The following is a 24074-nucleotide window of genomic DNA, read 5'->3' as shown; positions in this document are numbered from 1 at the left end:
ATTTGATAGGTGTAGAAAAAAAGATTTAATTCTAATAGCGGAGTTTTTCAACTTAACAGTGTCAAAAGAACAAAAAAAGCAGATTATAAAAGATGAGTTGTACGTCAAGTTGGTGGAGGCCGGCGTTTTGCCTAGTCGCGCTGTAGAGGGTTCCGAGCAAGAGCAGGATTTAGCATCTGATGGCGAGGCGACATCTGGTTCAGAGTCAGGGAGTATAACGGTTCAGAAGATCGATCCGATGGTAACTATTCGTTTAAAAGAATTAGAATTAGAATTAAAAAAGCAAGAAAATGAGTCTCAACTCCTGCGAATAAAAGAACTTGAAATAACCGCTGACCGTGATATCAAATTAAGAAAACTTGAGCTGGAAGCGCAAAAGATTCAGAGTACTAAACCAACACCATTACCACGCAGCAGCCGCCCTCCTTCCAGTAGCTCTGAGGCTGGGCAGCAACCCGACTTCGACGTTGGTAAGTACATCAAACTTGTACCTCCATTTCGTGAAACCGAAGTAGATTCGTACTTTGTGGCTTTTGAACGAGTAGCGGCTAAATTAAAATGGCCCAAGGAAATGTGGGCATTGTTGTTACAGTGCAATCTTATTGGTAAAGCCCAGGAGATTTGTGCGGCTTTACCAATCGAAGATTCGCTGGATTATGATAAAGTGAAATTGGCTGTTTTACGAGCTTATGAATTAGTACCAGAGGCGTATCGACAGAAATTCAGGGCTTGTTCAAAGACAGCCAAGCAAACGTTTGTGGAGTTTGCGCGTGAAAAGAGAGCGTTGTTCGAGAAATGGTGCGTCTCTAACAAAACCGTAACACTCGAGGATTTGCAGGAACTGATATTGGTTGAAGAATTTAAAAACTGCTTACCAGATAATGTTGTAGTGTACCTGAACGAGCAGAAGGTCTCTAAATTGTCCGAAGCTGCAATTTTAGCAGATGAATTCGTGCTCACGCACAAAACGGTTTTTCCTGCCGTGCGCCCTCCAAGAATCGTTCAATCAGATGTGAGGGAAAAAGGAAATTATTCTTTCCGACCGGCGGCTGAAATTAATACTCCGAAACCGTCTGATAAAAAAAGGGTTTGCTTTTACTGCCTGGATCCTACCCATTTGATCTCAAATTGTAAAGCGTGGAAGCAAAAAGCTAGTAATAAACCCAAGGGGGTGGCGTTCACTTCTCTTACCTCTAGTTCGGTACAGTCAACTCCGCGATCTGATCCCACTGTGTTTAAATCATTTTTACAAACCGGTACTGTGGCACTGCCTAATAGCCATGATATTAAATCAGTGGTAATGTTAAGAGATACTGGCAGCGCTCAGTCGTTAATACGGGAAAATACCTTACCCTTTTCGTCTAAATCTTATACGGGTACTAATGTTCTCATTCGAGGAATCGAGATGGGCTGTACATCTGTCCCACTGCACAATATTCATTTACAATCTGACCTTATTACTGGTCCTGTGAGTATTGGTGTCTATTCACAACTACCAGTGGAAGGCGTAGACGTAATTTTGGGTAATGATTTGGCTGGAACAAAAGTATTTCCCTTTCCAATTGTGTCGGCAGAGCCAAATAATAGCAGTTCAGATGATGCGCTCGCGCTGTCGCACTTCAACTCTCTTTTTCCTTCTTGCGCCGTGACCCGTGCACAGAGAAAAAAATTTGAAGACGTACTTGATTTGTCTGAGTCGTTTTTATCTTTATCGCCAGAAAGCACTGAACATAAATTGTTGATTCAGCCGGAACCAGTGCAAGCTGATGCAGGCGTTAACGAAGGCGATGCTCCCTTAAAAGTAGGTAGGGAACAATTAATCGCTTTGCAGAAGTCTGATGTAACGTTGAATAAATGCGTCAGTGCTGCTGCAGACAGAACGAAAATATCAGACGCGCCAGTTGGTTATTTTTGGGATGATGGTGTACTGATGCGCTGGTGGCAGCCCTCTGATAGAGAGCGGGACGGAGCTTATCAGATCGTTCTTCCTGTCGGCTACCGAACTCAAATAATGAAGTTAGCCCACGATCACATCTGCTCTGGACACCTTGGTGTTACAAAAACGTATGATCGCATTGCTCGGCATTTCTTTTGGCCGAATATGAAGTCATCCGTGTCTGCATTCGTTCGGTCTTGTCACATCTGTCAACTAGTGGGTAAACCCAACCAGACAGTTCCGCTAGCCCCTCTCCAACCCATTCCTGCGGTAGGAGAGCCTTTCGAGAGACTGATCCTTGACGTTGTTGGTCCTTTACCTCGAGCGAAGTCTGGTCACCAGTACATTCTTACCATAATGTGTACAGCCACACGCTACCCAGAAGCCGTGCCACTGCGCTCAATAACATCCAAATCGGTGATTCGGGAGCTGGTTAAATTTTGTTCAATGTTCGGGTTACCGAAAATAATTCAAACAGACAGAGGAACAAACTTTACATCGCATTTATTTAAGCAGTTGGTAAAAGAGTTGCAGGTGGAGCACGAACTGTCAAGCGCATATCACCCCGAGTCGCAAGGTGCGCTCGAGCGGTTTCATCAGACGCTCAAGACAATGCTGCGCGCGTATTGCGTCGAAACGGGCAAAGATTGGGTAGATGGATTACCTCTGCTAATGTTGGCCATCAGGAGTACTGTACAAGAGTCGTTAGGATTTAGCCCTGCTGACCTTGTATTTGGGCATGTGCCTAGAACACCAATAAAGTTGATTAGTGAGCAATTCCTTTCTAAAAGTCCCTCTCATGTGCCAATCCTGGATTATGTGAGTACATTTCGTGAGCATCTCCATAAGGTTTGGGAGGTTGCTAGAAAACATCTATCTGCTACGCAAGCTAAAATGAAGTCCAGATACGACAAGAAAAGTGTTGCTCGTAGTTTTCAGCCAGGCGACTCTGTCCTTGTATTGTTGCCCGTGCCTAGTTCTCCAATGCATGCCCGCTTTTCTGGTCCTTACGTCATTGAAAAGAAATTGAGTGATACCAACTATGCTGTACTGACTCCCGATCGGCGGCGCAAAAGCCGGGTCTGCCACATTAACATGCTAAAAGCATATGTGGATAGAGATCGTTTTGATGCGCACCCTGCCACTAAAGTGCCTGTAGTAAAGATTGCTTTAGCTACAGATTATGTTCCCCAAACAGATGGTCTAAGTGACAAAAACATGCAAACGGGTGTAACACTTACCAATTCAACTGTTCTGACCACTTTAGAGAAAAATCTCTCGTACCTGAATGATGACCACCGCAGTGATGTTATCAGACTGATTAAAATGTATCCCACTCTGTTTAACGATGTACCATCTCAGACCAACGTGCTAACCCATGACATCGATGTTGGTCAAAGCATGCCCATAAAGCAGCATGCCTACAGAGTAAACCCGAACAAGCGTCAAGTGATGAGGGAGGAGGTTAATTATTTAGTGCGTAATGGTTTTGCCGTCGCCAGTCAGAGTCCGTGGAGTTCGCCCTGCATCTTGGTGCCCAAATCTGACGGCTCGCTACGGTTTTGCACCGATTACCGTAAGGTGAATAATGTAACCAAAGGCGATTCCTTCCCTCTTCCACGCTTGGAAGATTGTGTTGATCGAGTCGGCTCCTCACGTTTCGTAACCAAGCTTGACCTCCTGAAAGGTTACTGGCAAATTAAATTGACGGAGCGCGCATCTGAGATCTCCGCGTTTGTCACTCCGGACGCATTCATGCAGTATACCGTAATGGCTTTCGGGATGCGCAACGCACCTGCCACATTCCAGCGGTTGATGCAGAAAGTTTTATCGGGTGTACAGAATTGTGAAGTCTATCTCGATGACGTAGTGGTTTATTCCATGACCTGGGAAGAACATATGGTCACACTTAATTCAGTTCTAGAGCGCTTGGCAAAAGCTTCATTGACACTAAATCTCAGCAAATGTGAATTCGCCAAAGCTGTTGTTACGTACCTTGGGAAAGTAGTTGGCCAAGGCCACGTTAAACCTGTGAACGCTAAAGTGGAAAGTATTGTTGAATTTCCAGCACCCTCTAATAAGCGAGAGTTGAGACGCTTTTTGGGGATGACCGGATATTACCGGGGATTCTGTAAGAATTTTGCCACAGTGGTTGCGCCGCTTACTGATCTCCTGAGTACCGAACGAAAATTTGTGTGGGATGATAAATGTGAGTCCGCATTTTGCTCAGCAAAAGATTTGCTTTGTAATGCCCCAGTCTTATCAGCGCCAAATTTCACACTGCCTTTCTCTCTTCAAGTGGATGCGAGCGCTCGTGGCGCGGGTGCAGTATTAATGCAAGCTGATGACGCTGGCATTGAACACCCTGTCAGTTATTTTTCAAAGAAATTTACAAGGTGTCAGCAAAACTATAGCGTCATCGAAAAGGAAGCATTAGCCTTACTTCTAGCTCTCCAACATTTTGAAGTGTACCTAAGCTCTGGGAATACGATCGTGGTGTACACCGACCACAACCCTTTGACATTTCTCGCCCGTATGTCAAACTCAAACCAGCGCTTGATGAGATGGGCGCTTATTGTTCAAGAATTTGATTTGGACATTCGTTATAAGAAGGGTGCGGAAAATGTCATCGCTGATGCATTGTCTCGAATTTATATTGGTGACTGAATGAATTCAAATTTTCAAAATTGTTTGAGTATTTGAATTAATGTTGTAACTTTGTTTTTTTTTTTTACAAAAGCAATTTTTTTTTTACAAAAGTGAATTTTGTAACTAATGGTAGGGGTGTTACGTTATAGAACGTATTAATTATTTGTTTGCTAATTTTATATATATAAATATTATATATATACAGATTTGTGTTTTGTTATGCATTTGGAGCTGATGTTGTGTTGTGCGCTGTGGAGCATGCGCAGCTTTCTCTCTCTCTCTCCCCCTCCCTCTAGAGCTGCGCTTGATTGCGGTCCAGCCGTGTTGCGTGTGGGAGCGTATATAAGCTGGAGGAGAGGAACAATGGGGAGATCTTTCTGCTCGGTGCAGGTCGCAAATCTCCGTCGTCGTCGCTGCTGTTGTTCCGAGCGTCTCCTATCTCCTGCCCCAAATTGTTGGGTGACTTGGTGTGAATAGATTTCTGTTACTGACAATTTAATTATTTTCTTAAACGGCTTTCTGTGAAATGTGAATCTATTGGCTTTTCTGATTAAATACCTATTTAAATATATTAGTTTTGGAGAAACAGAAGCGGTAGGTTGGGAATCGCCATTTACTTTAAAACGTTTTCTCCTGGTTTGTGGTAGCAAGGGAGAAAGGGAAGTTTGTTGTAATTTTATTTGGGGTACTTTTATTTGAGCAGGTAAGTTAGAATTATTTCCCCGCAAGTTAGCTGTCTTTTTGTTTATTATTTTGGCCTGGATTCCCTTCCGAAGAGATGCTTCTATCTTTGTTTTCTAAGTAAATAAATATTGTTACTACTTGATCAGCGTTGTGATTATTGTGAGTTGGGACAGGAGAAGGGGAAAACCCTAAATTGAGTTTTTGAGTTTCTCTTTATTTATTTTTTTTTACACTTGTTATTGTTCCCACCAACCCTAGACTGGTCGGGACGTAACACACACACATATATATATATATATATATATATATATATATATATATATATATATATATATATATATATATATATATATATATATATATATATATAGGCAATCAAATATTTTTTCTTTATTATTGACTTTCAAAAACAAAGATTTAAAAATTAACAAATTCCAAAAACAATAATAAATATTTTTTCTTTCCTCTATTTACTTTTTTAATACATTAGTGTAACCTCAAGCAGCCTGATCCAAGCTAAACATGAAAGTCCTGTAGCAACACCAGCTGAGAACCACTGATATAGAAAGCTTAGTATTGCACAAGAAGAAAGTAAAGGATATTTTGCGGATAATTTGGCCTCTTGAGAAAAGACAGGATAAGTCAGCAGGTCTTTTTGATCTGTGCTACACTGCAAGTGATTGAAACCTCAAAAAGCTTTTGCAATCATGCCACTCTACTATGTTTTTCTCTCATTAATGACATTAAAACAGCGAATCAGTCACTTGCAGATACCTTTGACGATACGCCTCAAACACACTTTACTCAGACCAGCATGCAATGTGTAAATGGGCGGCAGCAAAGATGCAGTCATCACTACAAATGACCGTAGCGCCACCAATGTGGAACCGGGGACCATCCAATCCCAGCTCTAATTGGGCGTTGTGATACGACGGAGCGATTTCAGGGACGTTTTCATGCCCCACTGCTATCTATAGCCCCCCGAGGAGACCCTGCAGGCAGCCGGCGAGTCAGAAACGCTTTGCCTGCATGCCTTATTCATACCAAACCCAATCAGCCGAATCAGTCAACAAATTATCCGATCAGAACACATGGCTGAGCACCTCTCCGGCAAACTGACTCGAGGAAATGGACAAAGACCAGGCCACGCGTCACAGATAAGAAGCCGTGAGCTCGGCGCCATACCAAGAAAGCACATCTTCCGCAGTGTTTTTGAGCTCAGCGTGAGATGAAACGACTCAGACTTGTGTGATTACAGTGGCTGGTGTGGCCAAGATGAGGCTGTTAGTGTTCCTCTCATCCCTTCCTTCCTTCATCCCTCCTTCACGCTCAGAGAAGTCGCCCTAGGGACACATCTTTGCAGATTCAGACACACATCCTGCGTTTTTTATTGCGTCATGTGCTTTGAAAACACAGATATATAACATAATGGGATTGAATGGGGCTGGCAAATACAATGCGACGGTGGGAGGCAAAGCTGAATTGAGTTAATTGAGATGATACTTTTATTTTAATCGGCTGTTCAAAACCAAGAAAGCCTGTAGCTGAAAAGCAAATGCTTAAAGCACTCCTACACATGTGAATTTACAATATTATCTCATGAGTGTGTATTATGCTGTAGGTAAAGCATGGTTCTACCAAATGTACTTACAATCTAAAACAAAATCTTGCTGCCTTTCAACTTACATCAGTCAAACTGACTAAAAATGTTAAGGTAAAGTTTGTTTATGACAATACAATACAAAAATACCTGATTAACCCTTTAACATGTGAGTTTTAAATACTTCAGCTGACCCTCCTGCATTATTTATTTATTTATTTTTTTGTGACGATTACTTTTTTGTGACGAAGCCATTGCGATCTAATATAGCATCATTTTTGTGACACTGTACAATAATTTTTTTTTTACATTACTGTGAGGTACAGATATATGCTAATAAAATTAATTAATTTAATAAATAATATACTTATTGTAACTTTTAATCATACCAGTATCCTTTCTTGTAACAACCGCAGGAGAGATCCGAGCTGGTGGATTTACATCATGTTTATTTTTGTTTTTCTTTCAAAACACATGAAGGTAGGAAAATATTCTAGTAACATAAACATTGTGTATCTTAAGTGAATAAAGCACATTGTCTAGATATATTGAAAATTTGATAAATTGAACAATTATTATTGCCATCTCTATAGACTTCCACTTGTACTTTACAAACCTTAAATGGTATGTTTTGCTTGTAGTTATTTGTATTTGAATGTATGAAACCTAAAATAAATGTTATATATTTGAAAGCATTGATAAATTGCGATTAATGACAAGCACTGCACACCTCTTTTCGTGCCTCAGCGTGCGCCATCAGATTTGAATATTAGCAGTTGATGATGTGCGCTCTGAAAGCTGTAATCACACTGGTGTGATTGTACACTTCAGAGACCAGCCAAGGTTGATCAAATTGCTGTGATCAAACATGTGAAACTAAATAAAAAAAGTTCAAGTAAAAAAAAAAAATATGTGAATTTTACTTTTTAATTTTTTATGCTTACTTGAAACAAATAATGATGTACTAACATCCTATACATAAATTAGTTTTTTTTTATGAGCAACTTGACAGAATTATAAATGAATCTTTATGAATACTAAAATCAGTCATCATATCAATGCATTATGTTTTGAGTTATATTTATGCAATGATATTTACACATTTAAATGATTACACGTCTTTGTTTTGAGTGATCAAATGTAAAATTTAATTGTAAGCATGTCATTTGTTGAAAATGACTACCCTTAAAATTAAGACTTCTGTAATTGTTTCATCATTAATTTTTGTTTTGCTTAACATGGAACACATTTTTTTTTCAGGCATACTGTGACTGACAATAGAGTCATAAAATTCAGCAAAAATTCAACGTAAAATCACAAAAGGAATCAATTTTATTTGTGCACTGTTATCCAACTCTTGCAGAAAAACTAAATGTGCATCACACTTAAAAATCTTGTAAAATCTTTTTTTTTAATCATTTAAAACATACTTTAAATATTTTTAAATGCTTTAAAATAAAAGAAACATGAAAAACAAGGCACAATTTGGCTTATTATTTCAGAAAATTTACTGTGTTGACTATATTAGATCCAGCGGTAATGTTTCACCACTTCAGTGTTCACTATTGCTTTCTCTGTTATTACAAATCATTGAATATGGACTATCATGCAAGTGGAAGTCTAAAATGACTAAAAACAGGACAAAAATAGCTCAGTCCTTGTAAATTATGTTTTTGTGTTTAATCTAAAAACATTGAAGACACTGTAAGCGTCACATAGCTAAATAAATTAAAGGATTTTCGTAACGCCTTTAAATGCTTCTAGTTGTCTATATTGCATATTTCTGCATCAATTAAAGATGTACAATTTATAGCTGTGTAACTATTATGTGCACATAAGCAATGAGAACACACTGTAATAGGAAATTAAGCGGGGAAAAAGTCACATCTTGTGCTGTTTTTCTCTGTGGATAAAACCTCTTTTGCTCTCATCTCAGAAAACATCAGACACATTGGTGAGGCGCCAGGGAACTAATTCTTTACATTTTACGCTTCCTTTACCCTTAAAATGAGTTCCAGCAGAGGCTGAGATGAGTTTACAGGGTGCATCTCGGTTATATCCAAATGGTGACGTTTTATTGCCATTATTTTCCAGAGAACATATGCATCAGTACTAATCGCCTGTTGAACTTGACACAGCATGGTTCCATAATGCACAGCTTACAAGCCTAAATGAGCTTTATGCTTTGATGAGAGTGTAAATAAGTGGGCTTTATGTTCCACTGAGAGGCTAAGTGTTTGGGTAAACAGTATTTTATCATCTGTGTGTGCCACTGACCACTCCAGAGCCTTTAAATAGCTGGGCACAAGGGCAAGGAAAGGCTGAGGAGGGTCAAAAAACAGAAATCCACATATCGAGGAGATGCACAGAAAGCCAAAGAGCAAAAGGCGAAGGACGCGGAATGAAAATGAGCCCTTAAGGCTTGATGACAAAGCCTGTCACCTCCGAGTTTCTCCATCTCCTCCCTCGGCCTGATGAACTGTCGAACGTGTGTATGTGACAGGAATGTGTATTCGAGCGCCACACAGAAGCGGATGTGTGTCCCTGTGAATGAGCATGTGAGTCTCCTCTTATGAGCTGGTCGGTGACTGTGTAAATGGCATGTGTGAGAGATAGAGAGAGGGAGAGAAATAACTGGAAGACGTATGAGAGCTGACAGATGGAATAACACAGTGTCTACGCTGGACACAAAGAGCAAAACATAATCGCTCCCATTATAATCAATGACAGCGTCGGGTGCATCGTGCGTTAAGTTGAAGAACAGTCTTTTCTATTTCTGACACACTGTAGAGCTAGTTCACTAGCATTTTTTCTGTACATTTGAAAGGTACATATTTAACTTCAAATGTTCATGATTTGCAGTCTGTTTACATCAATTTGTTTTCCTATTGAATCTGCCATGTATCTTTTGATTGGTATACACAAAATTTGGATATATATATAAAACTAAAAAGGATATGTTTACATAAAACTTCACAATAATGTCATCACATAGGCTTTAAGTTTATAGTTTTAACTGCTTGTTTATATATCCAGTCAACAGTCTTCAATGTAGTTGAAGTTAAAGACGGTTGTGATTATAATGTAATGCAATATGTAAAGTGAGAGAATATCATTGAGTGCATGTGTAACTTTACAGTTTGACATGTTAAAAATCGTCTAATAAACTGAAAACAGTTTAGACCTGGCTTAACCTTCTTACACATATTTTTAACATTAAATTTTAAATGAATGTCTAGAGTTATGCCAAGATGCTTAAATTCATTCACTTCTTCAATAACTTTACCTTCATGACACTTTATTAATAAATTGCATTTTAAGCTGAATACTAGTATATTGCAAAGTCATCATAGGAAAGGTTAAATAAATTAGTTATTAGAAATTAGCTATTATGTTTAAAAATATAGTTGAACACAACTTTGAAATAGTAAGATATAATAAATTACTTGCAATAGTATGCATAGTTTAAGACAACATCAAAAGAGGAATACTGGAAATATTCATTAATTATTTTTAATCAGATCAGTTCCCTGTTGCTTAAATTGAGCTCATCTCTGATTAGTATTAGAGATTGCGCAGCTTTGACACTTCCAGTTCAGACAGGATGTAATAGACGATTTAAAGCCGTGAGTGGGCTCTCAGACAGACACAAACACACACACAGAAAGACACACGGCTCCCATAAATAAAATTGATTCCATTCTTAGAGTGGAGTTAAGCTGTCCCTTTCCCTTTTCTTGTGTCAACATCACCTCTCCTCCTCTCCGCCTTTCTCTCTTTTGTATTTTCGCTTTCTCCTTCCGTCTGCAGACAAATTACGGTGATTATCATTTAGTTTGCGTATTTTTAAACTCCTCCTTTTTATCTTTGCTTTTTTTGTCTTCCCTCAATCTTCTCGTTTCCCTTTTCCCTCTCTCTTTTGTTCACTTGTTCTCTAGATCTGCAGAGACTCGGGGGAAATAAATTAGTAATATTTATGATGAAACCCTCTCTGTATCGTTGCTTCTTATCTCGTCGTCTCATAAAGAAGACACTGATCTTAACAGGCGTATCTATGTAGTCATCCGTCAAACAATCTACCCAGCCATCCATCACAAGCACAGTACGGCTTTTATCCTTACGGCTGCCCAAAACGCTTCTTGAAACTACATAAACCAGCTTAACTCCCCCTGCACCTGAGTCTGCATCTATTATACCAAGGGATGAATCAACCTCCCCGCTCATCGCAACATTCTTCAAACGTAATTGCAATGGTCAAAACAGCTCCCAAAACGCCTGTAATTTGTTTGCTTTTATCTGGAGCGGACTCCCGGAGAGATTTCTAAATCGGCTTCCAAATACGAAGAGATTTACCCAACCTTGCCCGCTGAACCTGAACGTCTACCTGGGTGAGACTTTGATATATTTTCCCCACACGCCCTCTCTTCAGTCTTAAGATAATCTCACCTCGGCTCACCTCGGTGAAAAAAAAAACATGAAAAAGAGAAGGGCAGAGCTGATGTAAGGAGGAAAAGGGCTCTCCTTAGACTGTACTAATAAAGAGCTGCATGTAATTGAGCAGAACTGGAGGGAGGCTGGTTTTGATAGCATTACGGTCCTTATGCAGGCACGGTTAAACATCTGGCGGCCTTAAAACCAACCTAGCTCTACCATTCTTAGAAATCGCCGGATTATGTGACCCAGTAAGGTTTACTACATAGTTAATTCTCTAAAACCCATTAGCAAATAAGGGTGTGGGATGTTTATAGTCTTTATAATACTGTGATTGTTTTTAAAAGCGGTCATGAATCGGGAAGTCTAAATTCCCCTGATATTTTTACATGTAAGATTCAAAACTCAAAACTTTCTTCATTCCTTCATTTTCCTTCTGCTTAGTCCCTTATTTTTCAGGGGTCACCACAGTGGAATGAACCATTAACTATTCTGGCATTAACTATTCTCTGCAACCCAGTACTACAATATCGCATTCACACACACACACTCATACACAACAGCCATTTTAGCTCGTTCAATACTGCATGTCTTTGGACTGTGAGGGAAACCGGAACACCCGGTGTCAGGACTCTGCCACTCCAGTCTTGTTAACTGTTTGGTGGTGGAGTCCGAACACTAGTCCCACCTTGTCTATTGTGTTATGCGCTGCTCAAGTCTCTCGGGTCTAGTACTCATGTACTGTCATTGTCCGTGTATGAGTGCCGTCTCAGTAACGCCCAGGCAGACGCACGAGGTCTGGGCGTGCTCGAAATGCACGCTCTCGTCCTGGTGTCTGTGTTTGTTTTGTCTGTGGTGCGCTGTTATTTTTTCAGTGCCTTGGTCTTGTTGGTTTCAGTTTCGTATGGAGTTGAGATGGAACAAGCGCATTGTATGTGTGAGCGCTCGGTAAGTGTCTTCATTTATCATGTGGTCTTGCAGTCGGTGTGTTGGTGTCATGTAGCACGTGGTTTCATGTTTACATTGTAGCCAAGTGCATTAGTGTCTTGTTTCACGTGACCAAGTGGTCAATGAGTTCTGTCACTGGCTGCGAGCTCTAGTCCTGTTTGTATGTGAGCATATGGCTTGTGTTGTGTTGTCTGTACCATGTGCTCTTTTGTCTATCGCCTTGTCCCACCCACCTTGTTATTACGTTTTCAATCATTATGTTCACCTATCCGCTTGTCTGTTTATTGGTTTGTCTTCCCTATTCATTCTCCTAGTGTGTTCTGTCCTGTGCTGTTTTGTGTACATTTTATTTATTATTCCCCCAACCCCAAACCCTGACACCCAGAGGAAAGCCACATGAACATGGGGAGAACATGTGAACTCCACACAGAAATGCTAACTGACCCAGCCGAGGCTCAAACCAGCGACCTTCTTGCTGCGAGGCGACAGCGCTACCCACTGCGCCACCATGTCACCCAGGGTTTTCGTTACTGTGCCAAAAGATTATCAGAAAGACAAAAAGCTCACATAATAAAAGGATAGACTGTGGTTTCTCAATAAACTATCTTGATGATTATTTCATAGTTTCTCTCTGTTTTGATTAGCAGCTGTTCTCCTGCATGTTTCTCATTAAGCATATTCCCTTGCTATGACAAATGCAACTGAAAAGCAGGGCAAAAACAACAATTTTAAAGTCTCCAAGTCCAACTACAATTATAAATATATATAAAAAAAACTCGCAAAACGTTTGCATAAAAATCGAGGTAGGAATTTTTGGCCAAGCATCACTTTTGGCTACTACAGTTCTTGAAAGAGTACTGTATGTCATTGTGTTTAACTGCTGTTTCTGATCACAAAGGATAGGCATGCTTTACAGTGCTTTACAATAAGTGACGGAACTGAGATGAAGGTCAAATGCAACTCATTGATCTGAGAAGCTGAAAGAATTCATCAAAATATTTAAATTACATTATTTCACATGAAAACATGAGTCGAGTCTGAAAGTATAGAGAAAATGCAATAAGGAAGATAAAACTATTTATTATATAGAAAATCATTGTTAATTTCTGAGCTTCATAAAAACAGAGGATAGAAACTTTAGAGATTCAATAAAAAATTGGATATACAGCAAAATTAAAAAAGGTTAAAATGCACTATGTTCAAGAATTTGGAGGGATAAAGTTTAAAAAGGAAAAGCACTTGTGGCTGTGAAATATCCCCATAAAAGAATTTATTAATGTAAGTATAGCTAAGTCTCTCTTTCCAATTGTTATGGAATTCAACTAGGCAAAACCACAAGAATTTTCAGGCACTAAAACAATAAACTTCCTTATCTGAGAAGAAGATCAGCTAGAAAACCAGTTGTTCAACTGTCTCGATCATGCAGCTTGAGCCCCTCTCTCTACCCCTATTTACCTTCTCCACCAGAGCAGATCACACACATTCCAGACAGAATGTCCAAGTTTTAATATTGAGTATCTTGTTTGGTGTCATATTAAATGTCTCTGTGTGAATGGTAAAGTGTCTTAATTTCACAGTAACATTTCACTTGTATATGTTGATCTGGGTTTTGGCTTTGATAAGATCTTTGCCAGATGCTTCACTCTAGGGAAAATGGTCTTCATATCAACTCATGACCTCATGAATTCATATTTGTTGAGATTTGAGTATTTTGGAGCAAGGTGCAAAGGTGTCTGTGGGATCCTGTGGCCAGAATACCCTTTTGCAGTGTGTGAGTCTCTGAGCTCTGCATCAAGACTGATATGCTGCAACGTACTTCTACACGGTCAGGTATTAATCTCTAACTCTTAAATGTATCTCTGGGTACATTTAAGGCCAGGATTTGTACATACATTCAGACTTAACGAATGGAGCATAGACTCAGCATTAGAGACCTGTTGTTTTCTGACAATCACTGACTTAGTACGATATAATCTAGTTGCTAAATAAAATTTTCTTTATGTATGAGCAAGCATGGGACGGCCTAATATTACTTAAAGGAAATTTTTTTTACAGTTATATCCTCTATGTAAAAACCAGAAGTGGCGAGGTTGTGTCAGTGAGCAGATGTAACTGGCCAGCACACTGATTCAAAGCGACTTCTATAAATGATGAACCATTAACTGAGAATAAGGATTTATTAAGTTAATCAATCTAAATTAGACTAAATCACAACCCAGAAGGTGATCAGTTTGAATTGATCAGTAAACAAATTAAAATAAATTTAAACAAATAATATTTCTTTTCACATGTGCTAAAAAGGCTTACATAGAATTGACCTTCACCCATGCTGTTAGTTCCATCATTGGACTAATAGATGGACCCTTACATAAACAATAATAATAAAAGTTTCAGGTTCTACAAAGGTGCACTACAAAGAACATCATTTTTGGTGAAAGAGGAACAGATATATTTTCATTGTACTTGTTATAGCAACTACAATAAACTGACAAAACTGTTACATTGGTAAATGTCTTTTAATCTCCATAAATTGTGTTGGAAAATGCTTCTTTATTTGATGTTATTTCCACTAAAACTATAGCGAAATGTCACAGTTTTATCAAATATTACATCAGATATAATATTTACAAATGTTTTTCATGAGTAATATTTATCCATACTTACAGTACTTATCCTATCCCCTACCGTATGTAGTACACTCTATCATATGTGTCAACTGCCGTAATTAGTTAGCCATTGCTGTAGCATCTTCCATAAATAGACCTACAGGTATCAGATTTCACAAAACATTTGATTGGACAGAAGTAGAACAATTAGAAAACATTGTGCATGTAATGCCATGCACAATGCCATGAAGAAGTGAAAAACTCCAAGCTTTGAATGGTTATGTCTTCAGAAAACTGCTTTAAACCTAAGACCACATACTGATACTAACACCCCTTCAAAGATTCCATTTTGATTTCAGCAAAACTTTTTAAAGGGTTTTTTTTATGATTTTTTACAGTTTTTTTAAATTTCCCTTAGTGTGTAATGTTGCTGCTTGAGCATGGAAAAGATCAAAGTTACAAAACACAAAGTCTGCTCCAAAGAGGAGTTATTCTCTACATCAATAAGCGCTGTTTCTGAACACCACAAAAAAAGTGGTGTAGCGGATGGCCGTTCAACCCCGGACCAGAACCATTTCTAGCCCAAATTGTGATTTCTACCATGGGGAAACCAAAGGGAGGACCTGCAGATTTGTTATGCTATGCCACTGCTCATATATAGTCTTGTTTTCTTCTGGGAATATCCATTTCAAAATATCAAAATTTTAAATATCTGTCTAAGGCAAGCCTATAATATAGATGTGTCTTAACCCTTTGCAGTGTCAGGGTGTTTTGGTGGAGTAGAGAACTTCTGACATGCCTCGATATGCTTTGTGCTTTTTTTAGATCCCTGCTGTATAAACATATTCAGGTAAATGGTTAAAGTTTAATACCACTGTAAACAGCACAAACTGGGCAACAAAAATACATTCACCGACAACTTTATTAGGTACACCTTACTAGTACCGGGTTGGACCCACTTTGGCCTTCAGAACTGTCTTAATTCTTCATGGCAGAAATTTAACAAAATAATCATCAAAGATTTTGGTCTATATTGACATGATAGCATCACACATTTGCCTCAGATTTGTCGGCTGCACATCCAAGAAGCTAATTCCTATTTCACGACTTCCCAAAGGTACTCTATTGGATTGAGAACTGGTGACTCTCGAGGCCATTTGAGTAGAGTGAACTCATTTTCATGTTCAAAAAACAAGTCTGAGATGATTTGTGCTTTATGACATAACACGTTATCCTGCTGAAAGTAGCCATCAGAAGATGGGTACACTGTGGTTATAAAGAGATGGACATGGTCAGCATCAATACTCAGGTAGGCTGTGGTGTTGACACAATGCTAAATTGGTACTAATGGGCCCAAAGTGTGCCAAGAAAATATCCACCACACCATAACACCCCCACCACCAACCTCAACCATTGATGCAAAGCAGAATGGATCTATACTTTCACGTTGTGGAAGCCAAATTCTGACCCATCTGAATGTCGCAGCAAAATTTGAGACTCATCAACAAAGCGTGAAAATCCCAGTAGATCAGCAGTTTCTGAAATACTCAGACCAGCCCATCTGGCACCAACAATCATGCCACGTTCAAAATCACTTTAATCACCTTACTTCCCCATTCTGATGCTTGGTTTAAACAGCAGCAGGTTGTCTTGACCATGTCCAAATACCTAAACGGATTGGGTTGCTGCCATGTGAATGACTGATTGGAAATTTGCGTTAAAGAGCCGTTGGACAAGTGTACTTAATAAAGTGGCTGGTAAGTGTACGTTAGCAACATTTATGTACAAGATTATGTTTTGAGAAAGAAATGTTTAAGCGTGGTTAGTGAAAACCTACAATTTTGAATATTCATGATGATGTGTCATTGGAAAGCTTTCTGTGTGTGCGCTTTAAATAAATCTTATATCAGAAGTTTACCCCGACAAGACTTTAAAAGACATTAAGATGTTGTGTTTGTTGTTGCAAAAATATCTGAGGCACAAACTGTAAATGCTCCACCTTATTCTGTAAAAGAGGTGGGCAGCAACAGCTGAATTGATTTAAAGAGACACAAATGTACACTGTTTTTACTTTCACTTTTTTAATAACTAGCATTTCCAGCTTCTCAGAAACATTCTGGTGAAACCTAAAAGTTGTTACACACTGAAGTCTGAAATTTTTATGTGTTTTTTTCCAAGTATGTATACAAATACTTCAAAAAAGGAAAAGAAAGAGGAAATATTGTGTCTCCATTGCATGGAGAGGAAGAAGAGTGCACCTCCTTATCAAAAAGCAGTGCAGGATTATCCCAAAATTCAAGCTTATTACAGAAAATCAGTGGCATGTTTGATAGTTTGCTTGTGATACTACAGTAACATAACACAAATTTCCAGAAATGAATCCGGAACAGAGACTGGCAGTATGTCAAATGTATGGACACACAAAAATAACCAAACAGTGGAACGGAAAAGGCGTGCGCTGCCAGGTATTGAAACCAGCATACAGTAGGCTAGAGCAGTGGTTCTGCCACATTCTGTCTTTATATTATTCCCTTTCTTAGTCATAAAGTGCTCAGTGCTGCCAGTGACAGCATTATGGATATTGGCTTTTGCTTGTACGGTAACAAATGAACTGTTTATACATCTCTAAAACATTTTATACAGATGCGAAAACTGATGTATAAAATCAAACCCAATCTCAATTTTGACGACACTGAAGTTTTGGAGGCAGTGTGTAAGTGTGATTGACATGACGTGAGGTCGAATTTATTTTTGAACGTAAAAATTTCAGACAAAAACTTTAGAGTCAGTGTGCAATGATCTTAAGGGGATAGTTTACTCCAAAATTTAAATGTTATCATAATTTCCTCGCTCTGCAGTTTTGATTTCTTTCTTCTGTTTTTTTTATACAAAAGAAGATATTTGAACAAAGCTGGAAACCTGTAACCATTGAATTCTATCATATTCAACAGATGGAAGAAACTCATAAATGCTTATAACCACTTGAGGGAGTAAACAGTGAGTACATCTATCCCATTAAGGCTTATACACATTTAGCAAAAAGGCCACGATCGGACCCCATGTGTAAACATGAAGCGAAATATGAATTGTTACTCACTCTGCACAAAGCGCGGAGGGTTGTCGTTGACGTCCGTCAATCGTACAGTAACCGTAGTTGTTCCTGACAGGCCTCCAAGATGGCCACCCATGTCTTTAGCTTGCAGAACCACCAGATACTGATCCTGCGCTTCCCTATCCAGATCTGGAACGGCAGTGCGCAGGATGCCTGGGGGAGAATAGGAGACAAGGAGACAAGCACACCACAAATTCAATCATCCCTCTGAATCAAATCATTTCCATGCGTTCTCTGACCGTAAACTTGTAGAAATGCATCCCAACGGCCAAGGTCACCCGCGCAAGACTCCTGCCATCGGACGACGGTTGAGGTTTATTAAAATATCACAAGCAAGTTTAACAGTGTCTACACACTGTAGATAGGAGGAGACCTTTCAGTGCGCTACGGCTCAGAATGCTAATTCCCTCTAATGAGTGAAAAAGAATGCCATCCAATGCATACAGGACAGAATTAGGTTAATATCCTTGATTAGCATTCACAAACCTCCAGGAGAAAAAGCCCTCTCATTCATATCAGCGTGGGGTCCACAAATGTCAACAAAATTAATTAGGTTTCATTAGACGGCCAAATGGAATAAAAACACGAAGCAAGTCCATTATCCACATAGACAGAGACACAATACGCCGACTGCTACACAAACATTGGCACAATGGATCCGTGCGCCCAGTAAAATTCATCTTTCACTCTCTCGCTCCTTCTCCCTGCCTCATTCTTTCTGGCCTGTCATACACACAAATACCCATCATTCTATTCCCAACCCTTGCGCTCACACATAGAGATTGGCCACACAGTCCCGACTTGTGTGTAGAATCACCCTTCGCTCACTTCACTTCTGCCAATTCCACTCTAGAGCACAAAGAAGCAGGAGTGATTTTTCAAATGACTACAGCCCCCTGTAACCCTGAATAAAAGCCTCTCGCAAGCCTCCGGGTCACAAACCAGAGCCTCCGACAGGCGCAGAGGCCCCTCCGCCGTGTCATTTAAGCTTGCCATTTCAAGGAAAAGTTCAGCCAGAAACTCTGTCACCATTTACTCACCCTCGTGTCGCTGAGCACCTATATGCTGTTATTTTATTCCGAGGAACGCAGCAGGGTGTATTTTTATGCAACTCTTTATGCAGCTGCACTACTGTTTAAAAGTTTGAGGTTGGTAAGAGCTTTCTTGCAACTGAAGGAAGTCTATTTTGTTCACCAAGGCTGCATTTCAAAGAGTAAAGACAGAAGTGTTGTGACACATTGTTAAAATGTAAAAATAACTGTTTTTCTTTTAATGTAATTTAGTCCTGTGATGGTAGCTGAATTCTCAGCAGCCATTATTCACATCTATATGATTCTTCATAAATGGTGAGGAAATCATGCATTTTTTTTATCCCATATAGAAATCTGACATATGGCAATATAGAGAGGGTGGGATTCAACCAACCCAAGCTCATTCTGGAAACGTAGCCCCGCGGATGTTTCTGAAGACCGCGATTTACGTGGCCGGAGGTACGTAAAGGCCGCGTTTGGTTTTTTTCGAGCGAACGCTGCGGGGCTGTGTGGCGCCGCTCCGCCCCTCCTCTTCGCGCTCGCCGGCCGACGGCTGGCCTCCGAGTGGAGGGCTTTCCTGACGCAATCAGTTTGTCCGCCTAGCTCACAGCGTTGCGTCGGCGGAGCGGAGGCCCCAGAGGAGGAGGACGAGCCGGAGCCGGCCGCGGTGGATGACGACCGGGATCGAGTCCGGGGAACGGCGGGTTCCGGAAATCAGGTAAGACGAAAAACGGAATCCGGAAAATAAGGGCGAGAACGCAGCGGGATCCGAAAACGCGGTCAAAATCGAAGACGAGGGCTTTTGCTTTTTTTTTTTTTTTTCGATCCGGCGGCTATTTGCGCGAGAACGGCCCTAGGATCCGCGAAAACAAAAAACCGCTCGAATACGTACCTCCCGGGACGTAAATCGCGGTCCGCAGAAACGTCCGCGGGGCTACGTTTCCACAATGAGCCCGGGTTGGATTCAACAAGTCATGTTTTTTCCTGAGAATAAAATTTCCAAAGGACCTTTAGACATGGAATAGAACCAGATTTTAGTAAAAACACAAATAAAGACATAAAAATAAAACAAAACAAAAAATATGAAAAAATGTTAAGTGTAATAACAATAAAATGACACTAGGATAATGTACTGACCCACTGAGATGTTTTAATTACTTTATAGAAAAGGCTTTTTAGGTGACGGCAGCTTGAAGATGACTCTCATGTGGAGAATGAAGTCACATGTTTGGTGTGATTTTTTTCACAGACTTCAACAGAGTGTAAAAATCTCGATGGATCTGTGTGTTTTGTCTATCCAAGCTTATTTTGTATTTTCTATTGGATTTGAGTCAGCTAAATGGCTGGGCCATTCTACAGCTTGATTCTCTATCTTTGAAAGCATTTGAGCGTTTTCCTGGCTGTGTTTTGGATCATTGTCTTGCTGTAATGTCCACCCTGGTTTCATCTTTATCATCCTCGTAGGTATAAAGGTGTAAATGTTGGACTGAAGCAGCAAATATCACTTACAAAGAGCAGATGGTTGCTAAAAAACTACTGGGATATTTCAGCTGCTGTCTGAGCTATCACTGCCCTTTTACACCTCCCTTTCTTCATGTGTTCAATACTTTTCCTGTGTCATTTCATTTTAATTCACATACCTTAAGATTTGTTTTCTTTGCATATATGGATTTCTTTGGTTGCTATCTGGTAGAAATTTCAAGTCAACAGCATCTTTAGAAATATGTTTTGGTATTACTATTATTTCCCCCACTGTGTGCAACTTACATATTATAATGACTTACAAGTTCACATTTGGATTTCACATATAAATAATATGTCATATTTGCAACATATACTTTGAAATATTGCAAAAATTGCCACTTACCTATATATATTATATATTTATAATTGTTTTAATCATTGGATGTACAAATATGCACAAACAGTCGGGCTTGAAATGATTCATACCCCTAGCAAATTCTGACCTAAAGTTTTTGTTTTTGTAAATAAAAGCTGAAAAAATATATTTTTCCACAATATTGCCTTTTGAACATTATCTTATTGTATCTTGGGAGAAGCCTGTGTCATTCCCAGTCCAAAAAAAAAAAAAAAACTTGCTGGTTCAATAAAAGTAACTTTAAGTCAGTATTTGCCAGGGGTATGAATACTTTTAGGCTTGACTATATATGTTCAAATATATTAGCTATAATTATATATATATATGTGTTTATATATAGCCATAAATAAACATACATAATTGCATCTAATGTATTTCAACATATATGTACTTGAAATTCCAATGGTTGTAACTGACATGTTAATAAAAATATTTCAATGGACATTTTTGCAATTTCTTAAAATATTTGTATTCCCAGAGCTTGTGTCCACCTGGGTTTGAGTTATGCATTTTAACTTTAACAAGGAAAGGTGTTTTACAAGTGACTGTCTAGTGCAGGGGTGTCAAACTCAATTCCTGGAGGGCCGAAGCCCTGCGCAGTTTAGTTCCAACCCTGCTCCAACACACTTACCTGTAGGTTTCAAACAAGCCTGAAGGACTCAATTAGTTTGATCAGGTGTGTTTAATTAGGGTTGGAACTAAACTGTGCAGAGCTGCGGCCCTTTTGGAACGGAGTTTGACACCTGTGGTCTAGTGAACACAGGAATATATTAGAGGGTAGTATTCCCATGAACTGCTGTGTCCTCTTTGCTTCAATGAATCTGCATTGTTCTGCCAAATAATACCTTTCATGAGATAAATCACATATATTTCAATTTAAGTGTATTGCTTTTAAAAAATATTTGTTAATGTCCAGTTCTATACTTGTTGAATTTATTTAATAATATTGCTTATTTTTTAGAGCTGATGAACAGGCTCCACAAATTTTCTTCAATCAAAATAAAAACATTGAGTAGTTTTCATTAACATTGTTTTTTGCTATTTTCTTTAATTACAGTTTGTGGTTATTCAATTTAAATGACTAATTTTAAATTAGCTAATTTAATTAATTGTTACTTCCATATATGTTGAATTTAATTAATAATAATGCTTGTAATCTGTTACCTCAAGTTTAATGAGTAGATATGCAGTATCATTTTTTAGTGTATGTGACCCTTATATGAATTTTTTTTAGATATGTGAAATTCAAATATAAACTTGTATGTCATATATGTCAGTGGCATATATTTCCATATATCAGATTTCTATATGGGATAGAATGAAATGTTGGGTTTTTTGTGATTATTTATTTATTACAGAACAAAGCCAACATTCATAGCTAGCAACAACTATATACAAGGCAGAGTTTGCATAAAATGAAGATACATTTAAACATTAATAAATAAATAACAATAAACAGAAAAAGAAAAAAACTCTGGGGTGAGAAATGACCTTTATACACCTCTAATATAATACTATTTATCTTTCAGTACACTTTAGTTTATCTAAAAATTTTCTCAGCAAATTCAGACTATACTTTGTTTATGATTGTTTGGGGTTTAGATCTGTTAATTATTTGTGTAGATTGTTCTCTTAGTATTTTTTAGTTCAATAAGCCACTTTTTGTCAGCTGGGAATGTGGGTTTATGCCAAATTTTAAATATAACCTTCTTGGCTGCAGTTAGTGCAGCATGAAATATCCTTTGTTGGTGAATGTTTAAGTTAAAATCATAATCATCATTCAATAAACACATATTGGGGAATTTAGAAATAAACGTATCACAAAATTCTGAAATACTTTAAAAGACCTTATCCCAAAATACATTGATAAGTGGACACACTGAAAGAGGTAGGTAACGCTTAATTCTGTGTAGCATATATGGAGTTGCATAAGCCTTGTGGATCAGATTATAGTGTATAAGTTGATGAGCAGGATTTTTCACCTGGATACTTTCCCATATCCAGTCCCAATTCAGTTTGTAAGGGGCCAGTTCCTTTTCCAATATTGTGATGATGGGGAGTGTAATGAAGTCATAGTTAAGCAGTTTGTTATAAATGCATGAGACCGCTCCACATGACTGAGAAAAATTCACCCAGTCCCTCAATGGATGAATGTCCAAATTACAGTTCCACGGAACTCTATAGGCACGCATTGCATTTCTCAGCCTTAAATACAGAAAATAAAAATGTCCAGGGAAATTGTAACCTTCTTTCAAATCTTGAAAAGACCTAAAGCCCTGTTTATCAAAAATATCAACCAAACCAAAAACACCTTGATATGACCTCGACTTAAATAGAATAAAATGTTTTTGAATTAGATTTTTTTTATAGTATTTTAAAGGTTTTTAATGTGACCTGTGATCATTTTAATGCTTCATTGCCTAAAAAAATATTAATTACCCAAAATGATTGAACAGAAAGGCCTAAAAAACTGCCAAAAAACACACAAGAGATGAAAAAAAGTAGCCTGACATGAATTGGTACAATCTTCATGTGAGAAACAGAGTGACATTCAAGTCGACAGATTGCAAGAATGTTTCTTCAATCACTCAAGCGAAAAACATCATTTGTTCCTGAAGAAGAAAGTCAATTTTAAGGTATTTACTAAAAAGCTGTATATAAGCCTTGGGGACAATTTATCATCAATTAAAAATGTAAGAATGATCATTTATTCTGGAAGCAGACGCAGGGTATGTGAGCTTTTGGAGGTGCCACGGAATAATGACTTGCAAATCACATGCAAATCTATCGCAAGACTTCAGAAGACTTAGAATATGATGCACAAGTCATATAAACTATTTTTTAATGATGCTTTTATGGTGATTTTGTCTTTTTTAAGAGCTTGGTCACTGATTTGTAACTGTATGGGTAAGACTAAAAATTGACTTTTTGTTCCACTGAAAATTTACACAGGTTGGCATAAAGGGGAGTAAATGATGACAGAATTTAGCTTTTTTTTTTTAAACAGTTCACAAACCTGTTCTGGTGTCCCACTTTGAAGCTTTTCTCTATTTTTTTCCACAGCCCTTAGAAGTGTGATTTGAGTTAGTATTTTCAGCATTTGTTGAAAAGTGCAGCAGCTCAGCGGTATGAATACATTTCTGCCAAGTCAGTCTGGATTAACGAGCATTGAAGTGAGGGAGGAAAGAGCCAGGAAAA

General features: G+C 38.6%; 1 protein-coding gene across 7 annotated transcripts in view; it reads right to left on the bottom strand.

Annotated features, from left to right (window-relative positions):
- Nucleotides 1-24074, bottom strand: part of cdh24b (cadherin 24, type 2b) — a 267633-nt gene that overhangs the window by 79692 nt on the left and 163867 nt on the right. For all 7 annotated transcript variants that reach the window (XR_015477390.1, XR_015477389.1, XM_087238461.1 and 4 more), the window contains 1 exon segment: nt 17952-18119. Coding sequence is in view for 5 of the 7 variants with exons in the window: in XM_087238461.1 (XP_087094587.1) it covers nt 17952-18119 (168 nt within the window). In the remaining 2 variants the exon portion in view is untranslated.

Source organism: Danio rerio, chromosome 2 (assembly GCF_052040795.2).
Source record: "Danio rerio strain M-AB ecotype USA chromosome 2, GRCz13ab, whole genome shotgun sequence".
NCBI lineage: Eukaryota > Metazoa > Chordata > Actinopteri > Cypriniformes > Danionidae > Danio > Danio rerio.
Note: the sequence above shows the minus strand (reverse complement) of the source record. Positions and strands in the feature narration are given on the sequence as shown.